A 26,694-nucleotide genomic window follows, 5' to 3' on the forward strand; every position below is an offset into this window, starting at 1 on the left:
GATAAATCTGCACTTCCAATAAATCAAAAAGCCGATATAGATAATATAAGAAAACCTGGAACAATATATTGATTACCGTAAAATATCACTCGATCCCGTCTCGATGATTATATTACCATTTCTTTTACTTGACAAGCTACCTTGGTTCGATGAAGTGAAAACCAATCTATACCCATAATAATATCAAAACTTGTGTATGAACAAGAGAATCAATATCCGCTGGCAGCTCAATTGAATTAACTCGCAACATATTCTCTAGAAAACCGTGTATATTGAAATAATGACAGCTCATAATCAACAAATATAGTTCCTTGATTAAAGACAAAACCTTCTTTGCTTCTTATCACAGTGCACTTCTTTGCTTTAACATTGGGTTCTCTAGAAAAATCGTCTGAACTGAATACCAAAGGTTGTATTATAGCTTGTGGGACTGTTTCCCACCAAGAGTAAGTATTGCTTCAAAGAAGAGATACCCTATAATCAAAACCTTCTTCTGACATACAACTCATCTGATTGAACACCGGTTCTATCACTTTTAACTATATCTCAGCCTCAGTCAGATTAGTCCCATAAAATCAATAACTTCTACTTTTTCGAGCTCTTTTAAATTTTCTACCTCTTTACCTCATCATTGGTCCATGTACTCTTTGTTCTAAAGTCTGGGAAATCCTCATATGATGCAACATGTATATGAAATGTTATAATTAATTGATGATGTAGGGCGGCTGACCCTTCTCTCCTCGGTGAGACATGTTCATGATAATTAAAATGCAAATGAAACTTATGATCAAAATATATCATACGATATGCACGAATGCTATGTCCCAGCGGGATTCTATCCCCTCTCTGATACCACCTAAACTGTCACTCCTCAACCCTTATGACGTATGCACTTACTATAAATAAATTCTATATATTAAATAAATTAACTCACGCTTCAAGTACATATTTCAAACATTCTAAATTGTAGTGGGGCCCTCTCACCACTCTATATACTATATATTTATCTACATGCAAAAAATGATGAGGAGGAGAATGTTTCCAAAAATGCGTCAGCCGCCGACCCTGATAACATGTGGAGTTCCTATGACTCACGTCAACCCAAAAAGTTCACTGCTATCTTATTCCTGAAAAATATTAGTGGTTTATATGAGCCACAACTCAGTGTATATAAATCTTACCTTTAATCCCACATCCCAGATATCAATATATTCTTTAACCAATATATATAACAATAACCAACAATTATTAGAAACAATTTCATGCACATATGCATATGCCACACTATTCAGTTTATTATTATGTGACAAATCAAGTCTGGTATCTGCCCGGAATTCCATTGTATATGACCCGAAGGTCCCATTGCCTTTGTACACACACATATATATATGACCCGAAGGTCCATTACCATTGTATAATATGACTCGGAGGTCCCATTGCCATTGTATACATATATATGACCCGAAGGTCCATTGCCATTGTATATATGACCCGTAGGTCCATTGCCATTGTATATGACCCGTAGGTCCATTGCTATTGATATCAGACCCAGAGCATGACTGTCACAGATCCTTTTTAATCCAATGATTCTAATAATTCCAACACCATACATCAAACATATCCATTGCATCAATTACATATCCATATATTCCATCAATTAGCTCCAATACTACAGTTAAACATATCCATTACACAAATAACATATCCACGTCATATTAAACCATCAATATCAAATAACGTATAACTATTTCAGGCTCACATCATATAATTCAAACATTCACTCTAATTTAACACATAACAATCAATCACATAAAATATGTAAAATTAAAAGTGTGATTTATACACACCTGATTACGACTGATAGTTCAATCATGCTCCTAATTTCATCTCCTGCTCTATAATTCTCAATCTTTGTTCTTTTTCTTTCTATGTGCTCTCGGCTCAATTTACTAATATAACTCATTCTTCTCTTTTATAGTCGGTCAGCCACGTTATATATATGCAGATCAAATGAGATAAGAAGAACACTTGTCATTTCTTTTATTTAAAATATTACACGTTGTTAGCCTAAATAGTTGACAGGTTTCCTTCATTTTATTTTCTTTTAATAATTGCATAATATATTTACATAATGACCGAAGTGGTGTAGTAATTAATAATAGGAATACTATTTATATTCCTATTCCATACGTAGACTTTAATATGTTATCATACTATATTTTTATTTTTCTTAAAGCTCAACTACAAATATTTCCATGCACACTTTTATATCTTTTTAATATTTATGAAACAAAGTCCCATTATCCACAAATCCTCTCTTAATGACCGAACTAGAGACCAAATTTGGACCCTTAGATGTAGTTTTTAATGGATGAGATTAGACCATGCTTTATTAATTTCACTCCTTCATTAGTTAAACAATTTACTTCAATCCAGGGGTATTTTGGCCAAAATACATTTAGGGTAAAAATTTTGCAGCAACCTTCATTCAATTCACGTGATTTTCTTCATTTTCAATTCTCTCTTTATCTTCTTCTCCAAAATCGACGAATTTCTTCTACAAATCGACGAATCTTCTGCAAATCAACGGATCTTATCATCAATTGAATTGAATCTCCTCCTCCTCCGATGAGCTCAGCTGCAGCAGCAGCATACTACTACACCGGATGCGAACACGACTACGAGCCGCACTTCCTCGATTCCTGCTCCCTCTGCGGCAGATCGCTCTGCCAAAACAACGACATCTTCATGTACAGGTAAAATTAGGTGAAAATCCAAGAGATTTGGAGCTGAATTGGTTAGCGGAGTTTCTAATTTGGTGGATTTTTGCAGAGGGAACACGCCGTTCTGTAGCCAGGAGTGCAGGCAGGAACAGATAGAGATGGATGAGGCGATGGAGAAGAAGAAATGGAAGAGGTCTTCTTCCTCCAAGAGATCGAGCGCTGCGAGACAGAGCTCCGACGAATCTGACATCAATAAAGCTGTACGCACTGGAGTAGTGGCTGTGGCCTGAGATTATAAACTTGATTCCAAATAATTAAGTATACAGTATTTGAGAAGAGACTACTGATAAGTTCATCGGTGAATTCGCAACAACTGGATTCATTATAACAACAATTTAGTTCATTCAGTTGTGTTATTACTTCATTATAACAACAATTTAGTTCAATAAGAGTCGAATTGATGGCATACTTTAATGTGCAAACAACACATCAGTTAAAGATGTTACTTCATTATAATGTTTTATTACTTCATTTTTGTTGTGATTTACTTCATTATTATGTATTATTACTTCATTTTAGTAATAAAACCTACTGTATAAATAGATCATTTATATTACTTCATTATCATAACTTATTACTTCATTATATGAATTCAATACTTCATACTAACTAGATTATAGTTAATAGGAAAACAGATCATTTATATTACTTTATTATCATAATTTATTACTTCATCTTATCAATTTACTATTTTATCAAAAAGAATATGTAGTTCATTTTAATGTGTTATAACAACAATTTAGTTCAATAAGAGTCGAATTGATGGCATACTTTAATGTGCAAACAACACATCAGTTAAAGATGTTACTTCATTATAATGTTTTATTACTTCATTTTTGTTGTGATTTACTTCATTATTATGTATTATTACTTCATTTTAGTAATAAAACCTACTGTATAAATAGATCATTTATATTACTTCATTATCATAACTTATTACTTCATTATATGAATTCAATACTTCATACTAACTAGATTATAGTTAATAGGAAAACAGATCATTTATATTACTTTATTATCATAATTTATTACTTCATCTTATCAATTTACTATTTTATCAAAAAGAATATGTAGTTCATTTTAATGTGTTATAACAACAATTTAGTTCAATAAGAGTCGAATTGATGGCATACTTTAATGTGCAAACAACACATCAGTTAAAGATGTTACTTCATTATAATGTTTTATTACTTCATTTTTGTTGTGATTTACTTCATTATTATGTATTATTACTTCATTTTAGTAATAAAACCTACTGTATAAATAGATCATTTATATTACTTCATTATCATAACTTATTACTTCATTATATGAATTCAATACTTCATACTAACTAGATTATAGTTAATAGGAAAACAGATCATTTATATTACTTTATTATCATAATTTATTACTTCATCTTATCAATTTACTATTTTATCAAAAAGAATATGTAGTTCATTTTAATGTGTTATAACAACAATTTAGTTCAATAAGAGTCGAATTGATGGCATACTTTAATGTGCAAACAACACATCAGTTAAAGATGTTACTTCATTATAATGTTTTATTACTTCATTTTTGTTGTGATTTACTTCATTATTATGTATTATTACTTCATTTTAGTAATAAAACCTACTGTATAAATAGATCATTTATATTACTTCATTATCATAACTTATTACTTCATTATATGAATCCAATACTTCATACTAACTAGATTATAGTTAATAGGAAAACAGATCATTTATATTACTTTATTATCATAATTTATTACTTCATCTTATCAATTTACTATTTTATCAAAAAGAATATGTAGTTCATTTTAATGTGTTGTAACAACAATTTAGTTCAATAAGAGTCGAATTGATGGCATACTTTAATGTGCAAACAACACATCAATTAAAGATGTTACTTCATTATAATATTTTATTACTTCATTTTTACTGTGATTTACTTCATTTTTATGTATTATTACTTTAAAGCGAATTGACGGCCACCGGCGGGAAGGACAGCCACAGCAAGGTCCTGACATCGCGAGGGCTAAGAGACCGCTGCGTTCGATTAGCGGTTAACACCGCGATCGAATTCTATGATTTGCAGGACCGATTAGGCTACGATCAGCCGAGCAAGGCGGTGGAGTGGCTGCTCGCGGCAGCAGCTAGCTCGATTGCAGAGCTGCCGCCGATCAATTCCCCCTTTCCGGCGGCGGTCGGTGGTAGCAGCAGCTTCGAGACCTCGATTTCCAGATCTGAGAAGACGGTTAAGGAAAATGAGAAAGAGAAATCTTCTTATGTTGCTTCCTTCACCGAGCTATTGAGCGGAGGCAAGGATGCATCCGATGAGAATTCCAATAGCGAAGCGGCCAGGCTGGCGGTGGCAAGCGGGCAGCGAAGTAGCGAGGTGGAGGGAGCGGTGGTCGTAGAAGCACTAATGAGGGAGAGAAAGAGAGCTAGAGAAGAGGATACGGTGGCGCCTTCTCTACGATGAGAGAGAATTGTAGAGAAAGAAGTTGGTTGGAATTGGGAAGTGAGGATGAGCTGCACATTACTAAACTACCCTTTACCAATTTAATTGAGTAAAAAATTCAGAAATTATTAATAACCATTAGATGTGATTAATGCATGGATGAGATTTAGTCTCTAGTTCGACCCTTAAGAATGGTTCGACATTGATCACAACTCTTATGAAACATATGTAAATGTATAAACATCAAATATATAATATTTATTATACAACTAATAATATAAATAGGCAAAAATAAATAAAAAATATGTCAATATGCAAAAAAATGATACATGTTTCAGATTAGGGATGTCACATATTATGGTTATATGTGAGATATGCAAATGAGTCTTTTGGGGTAACATGCAAGTCAAATTGCTTATGCCCCGCTCATCATTACAATAATTTGGTGTTTTTTGACCTTAATTCGTAGTCACATTTATAGTAGCCTTTATTGATAATGTCAATTTCGATAGTTGAGTTGGACTTTAGCTTTTGTTAGTGATTTAATTTGACAACGAAAAATGGTCATAATTAGCAATCACAAAAACATCTGCATTTAACAACTTTTAGGAAATGGATTTATACATCTACGTCTCTTAAAGTGACAGCGTGACACCACATATCCAGCAATATTATAAACGCTACACAACAATATTATAAACGCTACACAATAATTTATAGATTGTTGTATAGCGTGTTGGATATTGCTGGCCGAGAAAAAATTGTTGTATACAGTGTTGTATATTGCATGCCGAGATTTTTACAATTGTGAATTGCTGTCAAGTGTATTGCATATTGCTGTATAGTGTATTGCATATTGCTGGCCGAGAAAATTTACCCTTTGAGCATTTTTTTTATTGTCACATGACAGCTTATTATTCGTCCATATATACAAATGATTGGCTATAAATAATAGTATGACGTTATTTTAAGAGGTGTTGTCATTTTAAAACTTAGATTAAATGGCTGGCTAGACATTACTGAAACATTAGACCACTTCTGGAGTGCAAAATGAACATTGAAAATTTTGAATGTATTTTCAAATTCCATATATGATCGGTTGCAGTGAAGTTTTGATGAGGTGAAAACTCGGTTTATAATTTTACTCCGTCCGTGATTAGGAGTTATTGTTTATTTTTACAATAAATAGAGTACTAAGTAGGTCTCATATTCTATTAACATATTTTACTTGTATTTTTATTATTAATGAAACCACATTCAACTATCTTTTTCTATCTATTTATTTTTTATTTTTTTTAAACTCGTAGACTCATCATAACTACTAATCGCTGTCGGAGATAGTATATAAATGGGTTGTTCAGTTTGCATTTTGCAAGTTTACATCTCATGATACGTAGTAAGTATTATGTTTGATAGTACATAAACTTGAATCTCACAACTTAATACTTACGTAGTAAGTATTATGTTTGATAGTACATAAACATGATACGTAGTGATAATTAGTCATAGTCACTCTATCTAACTAAAATAATCTCACAATTTAATCTTAGATGGATAATAATATACTCCATATGTTCATGATTAAATGTCTCATATTTGATTGACACGTGTCTTAAGAAATGAGATGTGTAACCTACTTTTATACTACATTATACTGGTTTTATACTATAAAATATGAGCGAAATGAATTAGTTCATTGTAGGTCCACTTATTATATATAGTAAAAGTGAAATGAAACATTTAATGGTGGATATATAAAAAAAGAATAATGAGATATTTAATGACGAATGGAGGGAGTAATAATAACTCAGACATGGTATACATTATTTTAAGTTTGAGTATGAGTTGTTAGTCGGCCCATTGGGCCCGACAGGAGCACGATCACGCCGTGGCTGAATATTTGCGGTAAGACACGAACGGGCCCAAATATTGCACACGTGTGGCTGAGTCCCGCCGTTGCGCCACCGCACATGTCCTGCCCGCCACTTTCGTATTGAGGCCCACAACCTGTTCGACGTTTTGACTCTATCGGAGATTTATATAAAAACTGTGGCTTGCAGCCCAGAGGGCCCGGGGAAAGAGCAGAAGAGAGAGAAACGTGGATCGGTTGTTCATGGCAACCTTAGCCTCTTTTCTCTCCTGTTCTCCTTCCCCTCATCCTTCCTCCCTTTCATTCCGCCGCCGTATTCTACCGCCTTCCCTGTCTCTTCTAGGTTTTACCCCTACCGCAAAATTTGGTAATCTCCGTCGATCGGGAATCCAGGTGTTTGCATCTTCAGCTCCTTCTTCGTCTGATTGGTTATACGCCGGTGACGAGAGTTCGGGTTCGAAGGTAACCAAAACTCTCAATTTCACCTCTTTTATGCTTAGTTTTTTGTCAATTCGGAATATCTTAGTCGTAATTTTATACGAAAAATAACTCTGAGCTCTTTACTTGCGAAGTTGTGTGTTAGTCGTCTGGGATCTCGGGAAACTTGTATTTTAGCAATAGGCTTTCTCCTTGATGTAGAAGCTGCAAAATTGAAGATAGTTTTCATGTTGTTGTTATATACCCAAATTTTAAGTATGGTAGAGATTTCCTTGCAATGGGAAAAACTTGGAAGCGAACTAAATGATGGTGTGCCTTTCAGAAATCAGTCCTTTTTAATTTAATACGAGATATAGAGCCCTTGGACGTGAGCCTTATTCAGAAGGATGTTTCAAATACCACTATAGATGCTATGAAGAGGACGATATCGGGCATGTTGGGTTTACTGCCATCAGAACAATTTCAAGTGATGATTGATGCTTTGTGGGAATCCCTTTCCAAGCTGTTGATATCCTCAATGATGACAGGGTATACTTACTCTTAGACCTTAGTTGATGTTATATTGATCAACTTACTGTCTACAAAATTGAAAGCCTTGAACATGTGGAATTCTGTTAAAATGCTTTAAAATGCAGTTTGCATACTTAACACTGATGATACAATGAGGAATGATGAACCTAGTATCCTGTTCCTTAACTTTGTGGCATATTTTAATAAAAACATGAAGCAGGCAAGCTATGTGTTTGAGCAACTAAACAGTAAACATTCAAATCGAATACATTGCAGAACATTTTTTTTTATAAAAAATGGCTTTATCTAGTATCTAAAACATCATGTATGGACTGGCTTATGTTTCATTTTAAGAGAACGTGTAGATTGATTGCTGAAACCTTCCTTGCTAAGGTAGCTGCCGTTGCATGTATAAATATGTGATGCTTCTAGTTGTTACCTATTTATCTCTTGATTCATGCAGGTACACTCTTCGAAATGCTGAATATAGGCTCAGCCTTGAGAGGAATCTTGAGATATATGAAGGAAATACCTATAACTTGAAAAATGAAGATTTGCAACTTGAAGCTGAGGAGGCACTGAACGAAGAGGGTAAGTGTGGAAATAACACCCAAGAGAGATTGTCACCATCTGATGCTTTTGAAGAGTGGACATGTAACATACCGAGTTTTGGTGAGATGACTCCTGAAGCTCGAAGATACATTTTGACGATGCATTCTCGTTTGTCTTCAGTTAAAAAGGTATGTTTCTAGAAGTTTGTGATGGATATAGTTTATATTCCCTGATTGACCTACCTTCTAGTTGATACTTGCTGTCATCTTGGAAACATTGACAGCTGGTCTTTTAGGATTAACTGGAGAATATAGTGGAGCATTTGCACCAAAAGTTTTATGAACATTATGAAACAACGAAGTATATTTTCCAATTTCCAGAAGACGTCTTACCATTATATCACAGCTTTTTTTTTACCATTACATCACAGATTGATTACGCTGGCAATGTTTAGGGATAAGTTTGTAGCATGTTTCTATTATTTAAGCTTTATTTGGAAACCTGTTGTCTAATTTTCTTGATGCGGCGGGGGAGCATAGTTATTAAAGGTGCAAGGTACACCTGTGGCACAAAGGCTCCTGGAGCCTTAAACACAAGTGTCCTGTTTGAACAAAAGGCACATATATAAGGGGTGGTACGAAACTAAACACTCCATCCATCCCATCTCAAGTTATCAATTTCTTTTTGGCATGAGATTTAAGAAATTATATTTATTGAGTTAATTGGAGAGAAAATAAAGTAGTGAGGTAAAGAGAGAATAAAGTGAGAGAGTAAGTGGGTTGTTTTTTACCTCACCATCGAAACAACCTTGCCCTCGATTTGTTAACCTCCATCCTCAAGTGTACATTTCACCGCAGTCGTTTTCCACTGCCACTCAGTTCCACCACAGTCTGCATCAGATGAAACCCTAGTTTCACGCACAACCTTGATTTCCTCCAACCCTGCTATTCTGCACCCCGTTTCCTGTATTGTTTCCATGCCATCACATGCTCCACCACTGCCCACTGCAGAAGAAACCCTAGTTTCACTGACCACTCGTACCCCGACCCGTGCTCCCCGTCACAAGTCACGACCTCATGTGCTCAATCTCACCTGGTCCGCTTCCACTCTGCTCCTGTGCGTGTGTATCCAATCTGACCCTACTGCACAACGTGGCTCTGCCCAACAGAGTTTGATGCCAACTGCCAAGTTTCACTTTCCTTAGGATGTGGTTGTAATTGCTTTGCACCTTGCTAGTGTTTACTTGTGGGTGCAATACTTTTCCCACTTGATGACAAAATTTGGGAGCTTACTGACAGTTGAGATATGTCAGTTGGAACAGTTTCAGACCTTATTATGCTGTTTAGATGGCAAGGCAATTGATTGCTGCACTCTAGTAATTGTTAGTTTTGTTAATTAGGTATCTCTTCATTTATTGTTGAGTCATATTTTATTAGTTGGGTCTCTAATTATTTTGTTTATTTTCAAATGTTAAGTTGTTAGTTTATACTATTATTGTTGCGTCAAGCCCATAAGTATATGGATCTTGGTTTAGGGTTTAGGCTGTAAATTTAGTTACTTCACTTTCTCATCTACAGCTATTGTTTCCTACATTTCATCATTTATTATGATTTGGAGTTTAGTAAATAGGTTGTGACAGTTTTTTTAGTTTTTTTCTTCTGTCCTTCGTTTGTTTTATCATCTCAACCGTCTTTACTCTACCATTGAACCTTTTGTTTTGTTCATATTAAACCCTTTGAATGTCCATGACAGGAACATCGAATATTTCAGATTGTAATTATTCATTTCGCCTCTTTTTTCCTTCTTTGAGTAAAGAATTAGAGGTAGAATACCATGCCACGTCCAGCCTCTGACATGAATACATTGTGGTATACTAGGATCTAATTACTAATATAATAATATATTCATATCTTTGTCTATTGTTTATGTGATAACTTGATAGATAGATCGAATCATGTTGTCCTTGATCTGGTATTCGAAAGCTATCTCCTGCATTATTCATTAATTTAAGAGACAATGACTTATGTATTTCAATTATTTTAGTCTTATCATTGTTTCCATTGTGTTTGTGGGTTATAAAATTGATAGTTTTGGTTTGCTTTATGTCTTTTGATGCCTTTTGTTTGAGATTTTAAGGCCTATTCTTGTTTTCTGAAATTTATATTTGATATTTCACCATTCTCAGGAGCTCCATGAAGTCAAGAGGAAAAGTGCAGCTCTTCAGATGCAGCAGTTTGTTGGGGAAGAAAAAAATGATTTGTTGGATTATTTAAGATCATTGCAGCCTGAGAAGGTGAGGCTTCCATTATTCCATATACTCACTAACAACTGTTAACTATGAACTAGTGCATGTTTTGCTTCGATTACTTTGGAAGGATAGTGAACTAAATTAGCTTTCTATTTAGTCATATATTACATGTCAATGGTTGTCACAGCTTTAAATCTCCAGCAAGCAACTAATTCCACCTCATTGAAGGCTTTATAGTTTCTCTCACTTTTCAACCTTTTTTTGTTTGCTAGGAGTTTATTTATGCTTCCAATGCATGTATTTTCTTTTATGTGTCAAAATCAAGTGTATGTTGGTCTATCTTTGAGTTTAATGTATTTATACCCTCCAACTTGATCATTAGTATCATTTTAGAGAGAGAAATAATCTTGGGAGAGATAAGTACATTTTAGAGATCTTCTAATGTAAATTTCTTGTTTGCTTACATAACATTGTCAAAAAGCTATATATCCCCCACTTTTTAAATAGAAGAAAGACAGGCTTCATAAAGTAGGATCATGGTTGCTTTCAGTCGACTTATTCTTCATTCCTTTTCCTTTTCTTTCTTATCTTGATGTTACCCCCATCTTGGTAATGAACAGGTAGCAGAGCTGTCAGAACCAACGTCGCCTGAACTAAAAGATACAATGCATTCAGTAGTACATGGTCTATTGGCTACACTTTCTCCAAAGATGCACTCAAAAGGCCCTGATCTGGCTAACAACAGCACTATAGGAACCGTAGATAGTGTAATCGAAGGAGATTGCATTGACCTTGTCGAGAACACCTCTCTTCAGTTTCAGCCTCTTATCTCATTGCCACGTGATTACCTCGCTCGTTTACTATTCTGGTAAGTCCATATTTTCTACCTGTTTCTACTTCCACGTCAAGACCTTAAAATCTAAAGCCATATAGTTTGCACTTAGTTTGTTTTCATTTATTTACATGAATGGATTCTTTGTTATATACAACCCCTGTACTGTTTCAAGTTGAATATTGGGAGAGCTTTTCGACCATGATTTCACTCCTATCCATTTCTCAAATCAAAAGTCGACAAGTTTATGAATCTTAGTAATTGGAAATATGATAGACCTGAACAAGAGATGGTGTTTGTTTATGGGAAGTAACAATAGGAATGTAATGTGTGTGTTTTTAGGTGCATGCTGCTGGGACATTACTTGAGGGGCTTAGAATACCGACTCCAACTTATGGAGCTCCTTTCATTACCAAACGACACTTCCAGTGGCCAACACTTTGTTTAAAGAGATATCAATAGTACTTGTCAGCAATCCCATCTTTCAAGATGCCTACAAATCAGCAAGTGATTTCTGGTGGAAACCTCGTCGATCAAAAAAAGATATCAACAATTGTCTTTAACATTTTCTTCATATGTCTCTGTATATGTCATTATGTAAATCATCTTCTTCTGTACCTAAACCTTGGATGGATTCAACATCTCAATTCTCAAGTGTAAAAGACTGATAATAATATCAAAGTTGGGGTTTTGTTTACTTATAAATTTGAGCTATTTGTAACCTCTAGTTCTAGCTGCAGAATCTCACCCCTTAATTTCGCAAGTTAAAAAACGTCATTTTGTAACTAATGAAACTATGAAGCGCTTATAATGCATTGCTTCCGAACCAGTAAAATAAAATCTCTATGAATCCGCTTGTCATCCGTGTAAATTGAAAATTTGAAAATTTCCCCTTATGAAATCTATGAATTTGCTTATCATACATGGGAATTTAAAATTTGTATGCTTCAAGACCGAAATCACGAATTCATTCAATAAAATAATGAATCAGTCCATGAGAGAGTTTTGAAAAAAAAAACACTAGCAAATTCTTATATCAAAATTTTTTTATTGAACGCGACAGATCTTTACAAAAAAAAATTATACAGTAAGGCTAAATTAAAGAATAAATTTTTGATAGCGATGGAATATTCGATGATGTTGTAATTGCATTTTTATAATGGATGCAATGTTGTAGATTTATTGTACACTAGTAATAATGTTGATCTTATTATTTCTTAACATTGTTTCAATTACTTTATCAGTTTATCTATCTATTTAGTTTTTCCTACTTAACAAATTTTTGCTTTAAAACTATCCAACATCTATGTAACATATAGGAGTATCTCTACTCATTTTTAAAATGGCAGAACAAATCATAATTTGTTCGAATTGCCTCATTATTGTTATGAATGTTTTTCACCATTGTTTAAACTTAAAATCAACAATGAAAGATTATTATCCGATACTCGCCCGACTATGCATTGCCTCAAGCGACGTCGTTCACTCTGTCTCCATCATCCTCGACTCAGTCACTCCGCCTCTTCAAATAACCCCACAAGCGACCTCTCCCGCCTGCTGCAGGGCCCCATCCCACGCGCTCAGCTTCTCCAAGTTCACGCTCGCGTCTTCCTCCTCCACGCACACCAGAACGACCTCATCGCCACTCGTCTCATCGGCCGCTACCCCTCCAATTCCGCTCTCAAAGTCTTCAATCATCTGCGAAACCCTAATGTCTTCCCCTTCAACGCGATCATCAGAGTGCTAGCCGAGGAGGGTTTTTCCTCCAACGCTTTTGTTATTTATAAACAGCTGAAATTCCGCCAAATTTCGCCCAATGATTTGACATTTTCATTTCTATTCAAGGCGTGTTCTAGAGGCGCTATCGGTGGGGATACTGTTAAGCTAGTGCATTCTGATCTCTTCAAATATGGATTCATCTGTGACCCTTTAGTTTGCAATGGATTGCTGATGGTTTACGCCAAGGCGGTGAAGGATTTGAGCTCTGCTCGCAAACTGTTCGATGAAATGCCTGACAGAAATTTGGTTTCTTGTTGGACTTCTTTGATTTCTGGGTATGCTAAGATTGGGTTGGCTAGTGATGCCTTGGAGCTTTTTGTGATAATGCTCAAGGAGAATTTGTGCCCTGAAAGCGATACTATGGTTAGTGTATTATCTGCGTGTTCAAGCCTCACTGCTCATCAAGTTGAGAAATGGGTGAATTCATTGACACAGTTAGTAAAGAGTGCAGCTTGCAGTGATTTAGCTCGCGATTATGTGAATACTGCACTCGTTTATTTGTATGGTAAATGTGGACATGTGGAAAATAGTAGAAATTCGTTTGATGAGATATCTGATGATGGAAAAAAGAGTGTTCTTTGCTGGAATTCTATCGTAGGTGCTTATGTTCAAAATGGTTGTGTATTGGAGGCTTTGGACGTTTTCAAATCAATGATGGAGGACTATAACTGTCGTCCAAACCACGTAACCATGGTTAACGTGCTCTCTGCCTGTGCTGAGGTCGGTGATTTGGATCTTGGCTCGTGGGTTCATGAATACTTGAGGAGTGGAGGGCAGAAGGGTTTGCTATCATCAAATGTCAATCTTGCTACTGCATTGATTGATATGTATTCAAAATGTGGGGATTTGGACGGGGCGAGAGGGGTGTTTGAGCAGATGAGCAAGAAGGACGTGGTCTCGTTCAACGCCATGATCATTGGCCTTGCTGTCAATGGCAAGGGTGATGAAGCTCTAAGGCTTTACTCCAAGATGCAAGAGCTTTGTCTTCATCCTGATTCTGGAACTCTACTTGGAGTGTTGTGTGCGTGTAGCCACTCTGGTCTGTTAGATACAGGGCGTGAAATTTTTGAAGGGATGCTCCAGAGCAATTTAGTTGTCCCTAAATTGGAGCACTATGCTTGCTATGTGGATCTCTTGGCCCGGTCTGGTCTAATTGATGAAGCACTTGGTGTGGTCGCCTCCATGCCTTTCGAACCTAATAACTTTGTGTGGGGCGCGCTGCTTGCTGGCTGTGTGCTCCACAATAGGTTGGAGCTGGTTCAGGCTCTCTCCACCGATCTTGTCAAGGTTGATCCCATGAATTCTGCTGGTTACATCATGCTGTCCAACTCGTTTGCCTCAGATTGTCAATGGCGTCGTGTCATGAACACTAGAGGGGTTATGAGGGAGAAGGGGGTCGCCAAGCAGCCGGGGTGTAGTTGGATCAAGATTGGTGGCATCGTGCACGAGTTTGTTGCTGGATCTGCGTCATGTCGTGAGTTTGAAAGTGTTCATCAAGTGTTGGAATCATTATCGAAAGAAATGAGAATAGTTGGTTCCTAGTCTATATCTTTTTCCTAGTATTTGGTGAAGCTCGTCGATGCAGAAAGAGGAGAGCCTCGTGTCAGATTGTCTGGAGATCGGAGCATCTGGTGATTTGAGATACCTTTAGCTCTCACATTATGTCAATAGGCTAATGTGTACATAGGCTGCCTCAGAAATAGTATAAAATTCAAACAAAAAAAAAAAAACATCATGCAGCAAGTTTGATTGCTGCATTGTTTGCCCGTTTGGAATACTACTGAATAAGCTCTGCTATGGAAATTTCACACCCCCATTATTATTTTGACACGAACAGATTTATTATTGATCACAGTCAGATTTAAGAGATTTGCAAATTACATACCGGACAGTGGCGGAGCCAGGAATTTTGGGGTGGGGGCCCAAGAAGAAGATTTTTTTAGCTCTACCATTCTTAATAGTTGTAGATATCTAACTATCTATATATGACTTTTCCATCAAAACTAGTCAGAAGAAGACCCTTTTATGGTTTGCCTTTTTTCAATCATTTAAATTTTAGAAATAAATGCATATCAAGCAAATTTTAATCTAATTGACAATAATTGATATAAGCACTTTGTAATGTTTTACCTATGACCATTGAAAGTTACCTATAACCATTAAAAGTTATGAACTAGAAATATAGCATTGGGTAAAAATAAATTTTAAAAGTCATTCGATATATATGGCTCATATGTAAAATGATTTTGACATGAAATGAACATTGGGCAAGAAATATTTGGCATTGGGTAAAAATAAATTTTAAAAGTCATTGGATATATATAGCTCATATGTAAAATGATTTGACATGAAATGAACATTGAGCAAGAAATATTTGGTAAAAAGTGAAATTAGTAACATTGTGCAATTTAAAAAAAAGAAGGTGCGTGTCCCCAACCATATATATGATCTAATAGCCGAAATCGCTTGCCAATTGTGCTATCGAACTTTATTATTATCGATTATGAATATATATATTATAGTAAAAGTTCAAATGGCTTGGGGGCCCAAGGGCCCTCATGCCCCACCGTAGCTTAGCCTCTGATAACGTGAATCAAAGAAATAAACATTTTACAAATAAGTAAAAATAGTTTTGTAATGTAGACTCTAAAATACATTTACATATCAAGTCAAATCATACACAACAACTAGATCTAACAGCCATAATTTGGTCTTCTAGTTCGTTCTTTAAAAATAGTTCGACATTGATCACAATCCATCTAGCTATTATGTAAAATTATCTAGAACTATCGATATTAGAATTAGCTAGAGATAGAATTCTCCAGATATATAGAAAATTTTAAAATAGAAAGTGGATGATATAAATATGGGAGAGATATAGCATTTTATACCAGAGAAATTTGAGAATAAAGATTTGTTAGTTTCCCCATGTCACATCTTTAAAGTTTTCTCATTTATTTAATCCATGGTCATCTTGAATAGTATTTCCTCTAAACTAAAATACTTCTCCAACATATAGTATCTTATATTCCAACATAAATAACTCAGGCAGCCCGTACAAAAGATCCGACTGCTTCAAAATTGGCATTTGGTATTGGTATCTGTAAGTGTAAGCTACCGATTTGTGCGTATATCTACCCCTATCCCTATTATAATTGATTTAGAGTTGTTTTCAGGCATTTACATCAGGCTTTTCCCCGAGCCGTCTCGGGTTGCCAAGGAGCAGCGCTTCGTCATTCGTGTTTCCTCCTCCCCTCCCAACAATCGCAAGCCCTACGTTTCTCCCAGTGCGTATCTCTTTGTTGAATTTGTGATAGATTCAATATTTTTAACCTCACAACTGCAAATTCATTTTACTTGTTATCTATGCCTGCACTTCATGAGATACTAATTCGTTCTAGTCATGACTTTGCTTGATGTTGAGTTTCTGGACCTTAAGATCTGCCCTATAAATGTGAGTGTTGTTGCATATTTTTACTAGGATTACAACTTACACTGCTGAACTTCAGGGTGGACAAGGCAGTGCTATATGGCCCAGCGATGGCGTCTTGCAATGCCAAGCAAGCCGAAACACTCTCAGATGTCTCAGTCGCATGCTTGATGATTCGATCCACACCCATCAACTCATCCGATGGATCACTACAAGCTCACAAAGCTATTCTCGCTGCTACTTCTCCAGCATGATCTCAAGGAGAAAAAGTCCTCAACAATCGACATTGAAGATATGACACGTGAATCCTGTATGGGACGATAAGCCAGGCAGGTTTCTGGAAGCACCGCCTAGCATTGCTGAGCGCAGCAAACAAGTACGACATCGCTGACTTGAAGGATACCTGCGAAGAGAGCCTGCTAGAAGATATTAACACGGGAAACGTGCTCGTGAGACTACAAGATGCTTGGCTCTACCAGCTTGATAAACTCAAGAAGACGTGCTTGATGTACTTGCTTGATTTTGGCAGGATATATGATTTGGAAGAAGAAATGAATGATTTCTTCAGGCATGCACACACAGATCTAGTTGTAGAGATGTTCCAAGAGTTACTTGCAGCATCATCCAAACCAACATTAAAATTTACTACTCTTAATAAAGTATGAGAAGAGAATGATTCATTTCTTTCACGTTGGATATGGTTAATCGGGATTTGTTTTGCCCAATTATCTATTTTTCAACAGAGCTATTTATTAAAAAAATGAGTAAAAAATATCATCTGAATTAATGGCAATCAATATAATTGACATGATTGGAAAACGCCAACAATGTATTTTACAGAATTTTTTTTTATTTTTATTTTTAGATTATGGATTAATTTTAAGTAATGTAATTCATAATTATGTTTAATTTAAAAAGATTAATTGAAGTCTAATTAAAATGAAGAAAATCAAGAGAGCTACACTGTGCGGACGTCTGTGAACGAGCCTGCCTCCATTTGAACAAATCTTTATTCATTAGAGAATCATCTTCCGAGCTTTTTCTAGAAGTATGGCGAGGGTTACTTTAGAGCCGCAGTGCATGTGCTTGGTCATCGCTTCTGAGAGATTTTCTCTACCTTGAAAAAAAAATAGGAACACCTTATGATTTGAACCAATAACCATCTTTCAGGATTCAACTAACAGTACTTGCTCCGTCCCTGGAGACTAACAAGGGGTAGTACGACTGTACGAGAATATTCTATTAAATTGTGCAAGTAAAAATGTCGGTAGGACTCATTAGTACTCACAGTTAGCATATTTTTTAGGATTGTGTTAAAATGACAACACCTCTTAAAGTGACACCGTGACACCACACATACAATAATATTATAAACATTACACAACAATATTATAAACGCTACACAACAATCTGTAGATTGCTGTATAGTGTGTCGAATATTGCTGGCCGAGAAAAATTGTTGTATAAGGTGTAGCATATTGCTGGCCGTCTTTTTTGGATTTTTTTATTTTTTTTTGGCAACGTGGCAGCTTATTATTCGTCTACGTGCATAAATGATTGGCTATGAATGGTGGTATGATGTTATTTTAAGAGGTGGTGATACCCTAATACTCCCCTTTCGTACAGAGTCATATATATAGACAATTAGGTTAATGTAAAAATTACTCCATCTATCACATCGAAGATAATTTACTTTCCTTTTTGGTTTGTCAACCAAGATGACCCATTATTAAAGATATAAATATATTTATCTTTACTTTATCCTCTCTATTACTTTATTCTATCCACTCAACACGTAAAATTAATTTGCTCATGCCGCGTAAATAAGATTCGTCTTCTTTAAGACAAAGTGGAGTACTTTTTAACAATTTTTTTTCATCGTTTCTCCAATCCATCTTTTGCAACCTTCTTAAGCTTCCAACCTTTGCCAATTCGGTTTTTACTTTTTAGTAGCATCAACTTAGTAAGGACTGAATACAATTTGCAACAATTCCGATAATTCGATGGTAACAAAATGCAAGACTTGCCACAATTTGAAACAAACATCAAGAAACCATCTTAACTCAATAAGCTTTTGACAATCCATAATTTTCAATCAAACAGGATTTGATATCGCCCTAAACTCTAAACCTTAAACCCTAATCTTGCCGATGTCTGAGCTCAACACCGCTCTTGCTCCGTGCAAAAAACTTCCCAAAACCATTCCTGCTCTTGGCAGCAGTCACATGAATGGTTGACAAAGCCAATGACTCCTCGCTGCCCATCGTTGTAGAATGGGTCGTCTCATCCCAAGAAGGCACATTTGGCATGCTTGAGAACAATGCCCCATTGGGTACATTGGTCGTGTCTATCAAGAAATCTTCCAGCGTAGCCAGAGACTTGAGCTGCATTCCAAGAGACGCTATCGTCCTCTGACATTCCGCGAGTTTGTCAGCAGCCACGGCTAGATCCTCCTACAGCAAAAGAGTAGGTATAACAAACATTGCATGAACCAAGTTAAAAACGAAGCATTCGACACTCCAAAGGCAGCAGCAGCAGCCCAACCTGTTTTATCTTAAGTTCACCATTTGAATTTGGTGTGTTCTTCTGTAAGACACTCTCAGTCTCCAATTCTTGACACTTGGTCGACACTTCTGCTGACAACATCCGTTCGTCTTGGATTTCTGCGTTCAAGAAATCGACATTTACTGACATGGTCCTTGCTTCAACTTCCAATCCAACAAGTTGAGACTCTAGCAGCTCCTTTGCCTCGGTCACGGCCTTAAGATCCTTCTGCAGCTCCTCCGACTTCTTTTCAGCTGCCCTGACCGATCCTTGGCTTTCGTCTAAAGCAGCATCAAGTTCAGCCCTCTCAGCTTCCATCTCCTCCAACTTCTTTTCCAATTCAGCTAATTGTTCAGTCATCGAATCGAGCTCAGCTCTAAGCAGACGACTATCCATAAAAATGGATTCCCCCGAAGCAGACTCACACAATGTAAGAGGTGTACTGTTCTTAGTATCAGGCAGTGCAGCCAGGCGCTCCATCTCGAGAAAATCATCCATCATATCAAATTCAACAGTGCAGGCCGTTAGACGACTTGGCAAGAGTTTCTCGTTTTTGAACTGATCGAGCTCTGCAATCAAGGCTGATGCCCACGAGTCCAAACAACTTAGTTCTGACCCGTTCCTGCCCATGTTACTCGTCCTACAAACATCCATCTCTACTGCATTCAGCCTCTCCCCACTATCCGAGCGACTATCTGTTAAAGAATCAGCATAGAAATGGGAAGGCGGAGTGGGAATCAAATTGTTCAGGGGAGACGATTTTCGAGCAAGAGATTGAAGCCTTCTGCATTCAGCTTCAAGTTTAGCAACCTTCTTAATACTCTCCAACTGCAGCTTGCTAGCAGATTCTGCAGCTTGAATGCTTAAATCCCTTTCGACTATTATGCTTTCTAACTCCTTGCATCACCTCTTGCTTCAGGAGCAAGTTCTCTTTCTCCATACTCTCGAGAACTAGAAGAGACTTCGCGTTAACAACAACAGAATTTCTGTTTTCTGTTGCTTTGGCTCTGGCCTGGAGTTGAGCAATTTGCTTCTCTAGTTCAACTTTTTTGGACTCCCACTCGCTATTTCCCTCTGCAATGGCATCAGAAATTCTCTTTTCCTGCTCGTCTCGTCCTTGTCTCAGCTGTTTGACGCATTCATTGAGAGCGCCATCGAGATGGGTGACTCTAACTTCAAGGCTCGCATTCTGATGCAATGCAACCTCGAGCTGCTGCTTCAATGCTGCCACTTCGTTCTCTGCCTTCTCCCACCCTTGCAGTGCAGAATTAGTCGTTAAAACAACTAAAGAGGAAAATTAAGCAACAAACACGACCAAACTCTCTGAAAAACGCTCACCGGCAACAGCTTCTTCAGCAACTTTAGCATGCTGCTTGACAAGTTCTTCTTTAGCACTGACATTGACAAGAGCAGCTGATAGCTTCTCCATTAGCCTCTTCACGTTCTCTTTTGCTTCATCGTCATTAAATGAAAGTGTAGACATGATTTCCGGCGACTGCACACTACTATTTAGAGATTCTCTTGACTCATCCTGCTTCCGGAAAATAAACATATCAATAGAAAGAACCAAACACATAGAGATTCCTTTGCTCCACAACCAGTCAACGAGATCTTTCTAAACACTTCCATTCTTTTTCTCAAAACAAACAATCACCATGCCCATTGAATAAACACATCACAGTTTCAAACATGTGATCCTAGTTATAACCATGTTCATTGTCCACTACAACATCGGATCAAGAAACCAACCATCGTAGTTTCAATAGTAACGGAATGATGCAAGCAAACAGAAATCAGTTGTGCTTTACTTACTAATCGAATATTCCAACACTAATTCATTTTTGTAATAACAAGTAGACTAAACTATGCCAGTCAGCTGAGGACGAACATATACTAATTTCAAATATAGTGATCCTAGTCATAACCATGTTCACTACAACATCTCATCACAAGACAGAGAATGTAGCACAAACTATTAGTCATAGCTCAAGCACTGTTGCTCGAAAACACATTGAAAGCAGATGGATTCAAGTTTCAACAGCACCACGACGAGTCGACAACTCAATGCCAATGTACTAGTTTTTCAAGAAGCAAACAAAAACTTCAATACTTCCCAAAATACACAAGTAAGCTAAACTATGTCAGATGAGGACGAACGCATATCTACCTGCTCGTCCGAGTATCTCTCAGAAGGAGAAGAAAATGATCCTGAGCTCTCACATTCACCAGGGCTACTCTCTGAGGACGCGTTTTATAGACAGGATAAACATGGAAACGGTTTATAATCAGGGTTATTCCATTGTTTTATAGCCTGGATAAAATAAAGCAGCGGCCCGAAAAAAAGTCGGCGGCCTGTGCAGGCCCGCGTGAACAGTGCGTCTTTTCACTATTTGGCTGGGTGAACTTATCCACCAAAAATTGCAAGGTTTATTTACTGTTTGAGGTGGATTTCCCCCAACCCCTTCATTTTTCCAAACTCCCACTCTCCGCTGAATTGAACGCTCAATTTTCAAACCCCTTTATTTACTGTTTGAGGTGCACATCGATGACCACTCATTATGCCATGGCTGCCGCTGCCATCCACTCTCTCTCGAGCACCCCTCTCTACTCGCATTCACGTCTCTCCCCACCGTCGCCGGCTCCATGGCCGCCGTCGTTCGTGACCTAGCGGTACTGGTGGCGGTCGTCGAGTTCGAGAAATCGGCAATTATAATTTCCTAGAATGAAATCTGAGTCTTCTCTCTCACAAATGGATTTCCATCATACCCCTCCATTCCCCCAAACTCTCTCACATATGGATTCAGAAAATTGGGTAGCTATGAATTGAATTTACAGATCCGAGCCTCCTTTGAAACATTTTTTTTTTCGATTTTGTTAAGATTCTCGCTCGTAAATTTTGGTCTTGTATCGATCTTTTTGATGGATTCTGTGTCGATTTTATTGGGTCGAAATTCTGGGTTGAAATTCATGATGATGAAGATGATATTTGCTTGAAATTTTGGGTTCAAATTCTGGTAATTGAATTTCTGGGTTCATGTTCTTGTATTTCAAGTTTTGGGTTCATTTTCTCTTTAGCTTTTTGGTTCTTGTATTAATCCCAAAAATTATCAAGTCTATAAAACAACACTATGAAAAACGTTTACATTATCATACTTTTGGCCCGAAAAATTTATCTTAATTTAACAATCATGTTATATCCCATCCACACTATAAAACGAGTCCTGAAGGTCTTCTCTTCCATATCCATTTCCTCTTTTCCGTCTTTATTTTTAAAGAAATACCAATTCAAATCCTCAATCATTAAGTTATAAGCAAAATGCAAAGTGAAACTGGAACCCATGAACTAAAACAACACTAATTGATTTAATCTTCAAAAAATGAATTCGAATTGAACTTGCTGCAGTTTTTGCTTCCAATCCAACTCACTTTCCCGTTCAAACTTCACTCCTTCTCAACATTTGCGAAAATGAAATCAAACAAACATTTTCCATGAGAATCTTCCTTTAAACTGAACTGAAGTCTTCTTATAATTTTTATTTATTGAATATAAATTTGAAATAATTAAACAGAACAAACTAAGAGAGAGGTAGAGTATAAAAAATAATTAAAGTATTGTCAGTGAAGAATGAGTCTCATCTCATTAGAGTGAAAAGGGTTTTCAAAATTGAAAAATGCATATTCTTATGAAGAAAGAATGCATGTTCTTGTGGGACGAAGGGGGTACTATTTTCTAAGAAATTCGTCCTTAGTCCACGATCTACAAAGGAATTATAGATCGACAACAAAATTTCTGGCTACATTTGTTTAGCTATTTTGATTTTTCTTTTCGTTAATAATAATGTTCCTTTTTTTATATTAATTTTTTTTTCTACTTTAGATCTACAAAATAACTGTAGATGGCAGCTAAACTTTGCCTTATATTTTTATAGGTTATTAATTTTGTGTTCATATGATCAAAGATAGAATTCCGCTATCATTTGATAGAACACAATACATCTTAAAAAAATTACTGTATTGAATATAGATGAATTTTTTTATAACAAAATTCCAATATTCCTCACTTTTTGTAGATCTACACTGCACTTATTTTGCATGTGGCACATTTTCACTATGTTTATAAATTCACCGAAAATATTCGCTATACTTCATGGAAATTTTAAAAACTGTCGCGGACGATGTCATCGATTAAGTAAGTTTCTCCTGCACCCCCTGTAATTTCTATCCATTTTTATGGTTTTGTTCCGTGTTGGTCTTCATATTTTCATGCATTAACAAAATCATGTATTTGAATAAAATTTCATGAAATATATTGTATATAGAACGTCTTTAAAATTTCATGTATTTGGAATATTCTAATTATTTCAAATTCATCTACATACCCTATATAATTTGTGGTACATTTTTTAAAATAATGCAAACTAAAAATAGATCTGAAAAATCAAACTTGCATGGCCTTCAACCTGCAAATATTGTAGTAATTGAATTTGATACTATTTTTTTATTATTAAAAACAATTTTGATTATTGTTTCAGCATACCACAAGCTCTTATCAGTGATAAATATGTTGCTTATTGAATTTATTGTTGTTCTCCTTGTTCTGTCTCTCTAGACTGATTCTCTTTATCCTCTGCCGTTTTTTTACAGATTCCTACAATTACCATGAACATGTTTTAAAAGATTAGTTCATCTATTTATGTGGCATTATATCTAAAATATATGCACAAAAAAAAAAAGATAACAACCTAAATAATAATGAAAGCAAGATTAGACTCATAACTAAGAACGTGAACAACTGAGCTTATATATATAATCAAAGAGAAATCACTAATAGACATAGAAAATTAGTTCACGGTCAATTCTCTACCATTTATTTATACTGGTATATATAGAGGGTTTAACTAAGCTTCTTTTCTAAGCCATTATGTATGCACTACAAAATACAATGGTTATTGCACATAAAGTAATAATCGAAATCTAGTTTTGGAACAACTGTAAGATATTGAAAATTTATTTTATTTCAGGTCCAAATGCTTCTGCATTAGTACAAAGCCAAATTATATATTCTCTGATTGATTGATATAAGTGTTAATCTAGCATTTAGATTACTTTATTACACAAATGCTTATTCATTACACCATAGAATAAAGATGTTTACCATTTGGTTAATAATTAGAGCAATATAGAACCCAACGTTTTAACTATTGGGGCAATTTAATTTGTGGTATAAAGCTAATTATCTTGTGTCGGAAAGTAGGCCCATAGCTCACTTTTTTATTCACGTGGGCAGTGGAGAACACTAATCACACGCAATGAGTACTCAACATATATGTTCTAATGTATACATTATGTTTGAGAATGATTTTTAATATTTAAAATATTGATTTGAAGAAATTTTATTAAAGTGGACGCCAAAATGAGATAACTAAAAAAATGTGGCTTTATGTATTTATAGATAGATTATATTTTCTCTTTTCATCTAACACACAAAATAAAATAAGATTGTTTTTTTAAATAGATAGAGTATGAAAATATGTTAAATTGACAGAAGAGAGGACCTCAAAAATAGATTAGATTTGGATGAAAATTGAAAATATTGGTCAATTTCCAGTTTTCCATCAACGTTTTATGCACCAGGCCATTTGATTAATGAGTAATGGACAACAAATAGTATATTTTTTATAAAAAATTATGGAAAAACAGAACCATACCAAAACTGAAAGGATTATGAATTTATCAATTTGGGGTATTTTTTATGGGAAAAATAGATGTTGCATCGGAAGGAGTACTATACATTTTAAGCCCAAAGCATAATCCTATACTTAGCATATGCATCAAAGTTTTTTATTACAGATTTACAGGGTTATGAAAAAAGTGGCACCTCCGGCCAACCAATTTGTCGGATCTCTGGCACATTTTTATCGCACGGCTAATACACCCAGGTATGTCAACGTCACCATATCGCTGTCATAATCCAGCTCCAGCGGGTACCCGTTGAGCAGGCGGTAGTCGTTCCCACGTTACACAGCCCTGCCTTCACTCGACTACTCCCTCTCGCAGCGGAGTACATCATTGATCATTTGTCTGCGACGCTCTCAAACTCGGTCTCGCTGTTGTCGCTAGCTTAACCACGCCCTCTCGCTACCTGCATTATCATGCTATCCATATGATCAAGGTATCTATTTTAAAAATGGGATTTCGTCTATTTAATTTGAATTTTTTGTTTGATAATAGATCATTTTGAAACTCTTTATTTTATCAAATCTAAAAATTGAATCAGGTGTTGACCTGAATAGAAAAAATTATCCCCCTTTTAATACCTGATATTGACGGCATCTCGTGGAGTTATTTCCATTTTTTTGCCGGGAAATTTTTGTTTCCCCTGCAGCTGTCGGATTTTTCATCTACTGCTGCGTGGCCTCTCAATTCTTCAGATCCTATGTAATTCAATTGTTCTAGTAAAAATTGTGTATGGTAGCATGCTAAAAGATTTTGGCGCTATTTATAATGTCCGAAAACTTGGAGCAGTAATTTTTTCCCCAGTGGATAATACACAATTCTCTTTTTCAGAGCACATGGCTCAAAAATGAGATTGAGAGAAGCTTTTTCCCCAATCGCCTTTACCTGATTAAATGCTCAATCAATCACTAAATTACTATTAATGCATTTGTGCTTTATTTCACTCTTTGCGTCTGCCACGTTTTGCAGGCTGCAGCTTTATACATTTGCTACAGTCAATATCAATTCATAGAATAACAAAGATCAAATCACAGAAATAATGCAGTTAATACATGATCCAATAATTATACAATATGATTACCCAAAATTTTATTAAAATGGGCGCCAAAAGTGAACAGCCAAACTGTGGCTTTATATATGTATAGATTAATACAAATCTATTAATATATAAAGTCAAGGTTTTTTTTTTTTTGTGAATATTTTTACCATCATTTATGGTTCCAATGCTGCTGTGTTTTTAGGCTTAATTGCATATTTTTAGCTTTATTTTGATTGGTTTTGTGCAGTTCACTATATTTTGCTTTTTTACATCATGTATTAAACAAATAAATCCCACTTTTCTAAAATGATTGAGATTCAGTTCTTCATTTGTTTCCAAAGCTTTATTTACGAAAAGTATAAAAATACATTAGAATAAGTATATTCTCAATTTTTCTAATATTAGATTGGAAACTAAACACATTAATTTAATAGCACCTCATTAATAAATCCGAATGTTAGTATTATATTTTTATAAGCCTTTCC

The 26,694-nt window shown here is 35.8% G+C and overlaps 5 protein-coding genes, 1 long non-coding RNA gene and 1 pseudogene across 6 annotated transcripts; 5 read left to right on the plus strand and 2 right to left on the minus strand.

Annotated features, from left to right (window-relative positions):
• Window positions 1-294: 294 nt before the first annotated feature.
• On the minus strand, window positions 295-1,958 carry LOC125199651. Its single transcript, XR_007172616.1, has 2 exons — window positions 1,848-1,958; window positions 295-1,127 (listed from the first exon to the last, which is right to left on the minus strand). It is a non-coding gene; the product is annotated as an uncharacterized LOC125199651 (long non-coding RNA).
• A 655-nt stretch (window positions 1,959-2,613) lies between these two features.
• LOC125199649 (FCS-Like Zinc finger 3-like) lies at window positions 2,614-3,013 on the plus strand. Its single transcript, XM_048097596.1, has 2 exons — window positions 2,614-2,756; window positions 2,833-3,013. Exons 1-2 carry the CDS (start codon window positions 2,629-2,631, stop codon window positions 3,011-3,013), a joined length of 309 nt encoding a protein of 102 aa, XP_047953553.1. The 5' UTR covers window positions 2,614-2,628.
• A 1,618-nt stretch (window positions 3,014-4,631) lies between these two features.
• Window positions 4,632-5,252, plus strand: LOC125199652 (transcription factor TCP24-like). Its single transcript, XM_048097598.1, has 2 exons — window positions 4,632-4,646; window positions 4,866-5,252. The coding sequence occupies exons 1-2, from the start codon at window positions 4,632-4,634 to the stop codon at window positions 5,250-5,252; spliced, it is 402 nt and encodes a 133-aa protein (XP_047953555.1).
• Window positions 5,253-7,269: 2,017 nt separating this feature from the next.
• Window positions 7,270-12,386, plus strand: LOC125199655. The gene is made up of 6 exons (XM_048097600.1): window positions 7,270-7,563; window positions 7,862-8,067; window positions 8,513-8,789; window positions 10,787-10,894; window positions 11,470-11,717; window positions 12,024-12,386. The coding sequence occupies exons 1-6, from the start codon at window positions 7,345-7,347 to the stop codon at window positions 12,127-12,129; spliced, it is 1,164 nt and encodes a 387-aa protein (XP_047953557.1). The 5' UTR covers window positions 7,270-7,344; the 3' UTR covers window positions 12,130-12,386.
• A 753-nt stretch (window positions 12,387-13,139) lies between these two features.
• LOC125199653 (pentatricopeptide repeat-containing protein At3g12770-like) lies at window positions 13,140-15,296 on the plus strand. Its single transcript, XM_048097599.1, has one exon. The coding sequence runs from the start codon at window positions 13,140-13,142 to the stop codon at window positions 15,000-15,002; it is 1,863 nt and encodes a 620-aa protein (XP_047953556.1). The 3' UTR covers window positions 15,003-15,296.
• LOC125199654 lies at window positions 15,040-17,555 on the plus strand (annotated as a pseudogene).
• Window positions 17,556-18,922: 1,367 nt separating this feature from the next.
• Window positions 18,923-22,142, minus strand: LOC125199650 (filament-like plant protein). The gene is given in 5 exon segments (XM_048097597.1): window positions 18,923-19,343; window positions 19,435-20,338; window positions 20,340-20,688; window positions 20,773-20,965; window positions 21,602-22,142. Coding segments are annotated over 4 exon segments (1,713 nt in total). The 5' UTR covers window positions 20,918-20,965; window positions 21,602-22,142; the 3' UTR covers window positions 18,923-19,028.
• Between the last annotated feature and the right edge of the window lie 4,552 nt (window positions 22,143-26,694).

This window comes from Salvia hispanica, unplaced genomic scaffold (assembly GCF_023119035.1).
Source record: "Salvia hispanica cultivar TCC Black 2014 unplaced genomic scaffold, UniMelb_Shisp_WGS_1.0 HiC_scaffold_61, whole genome shotgun sequence".
In the NCBI taxonomy this organism is placed as follows: domain Eukaryota; kingdom Viridiplantae; phylum Streptophyta; class Magnoliopsida; order Lamiales; family Lamiaceae; genus Salvia; species Salvia hispanica.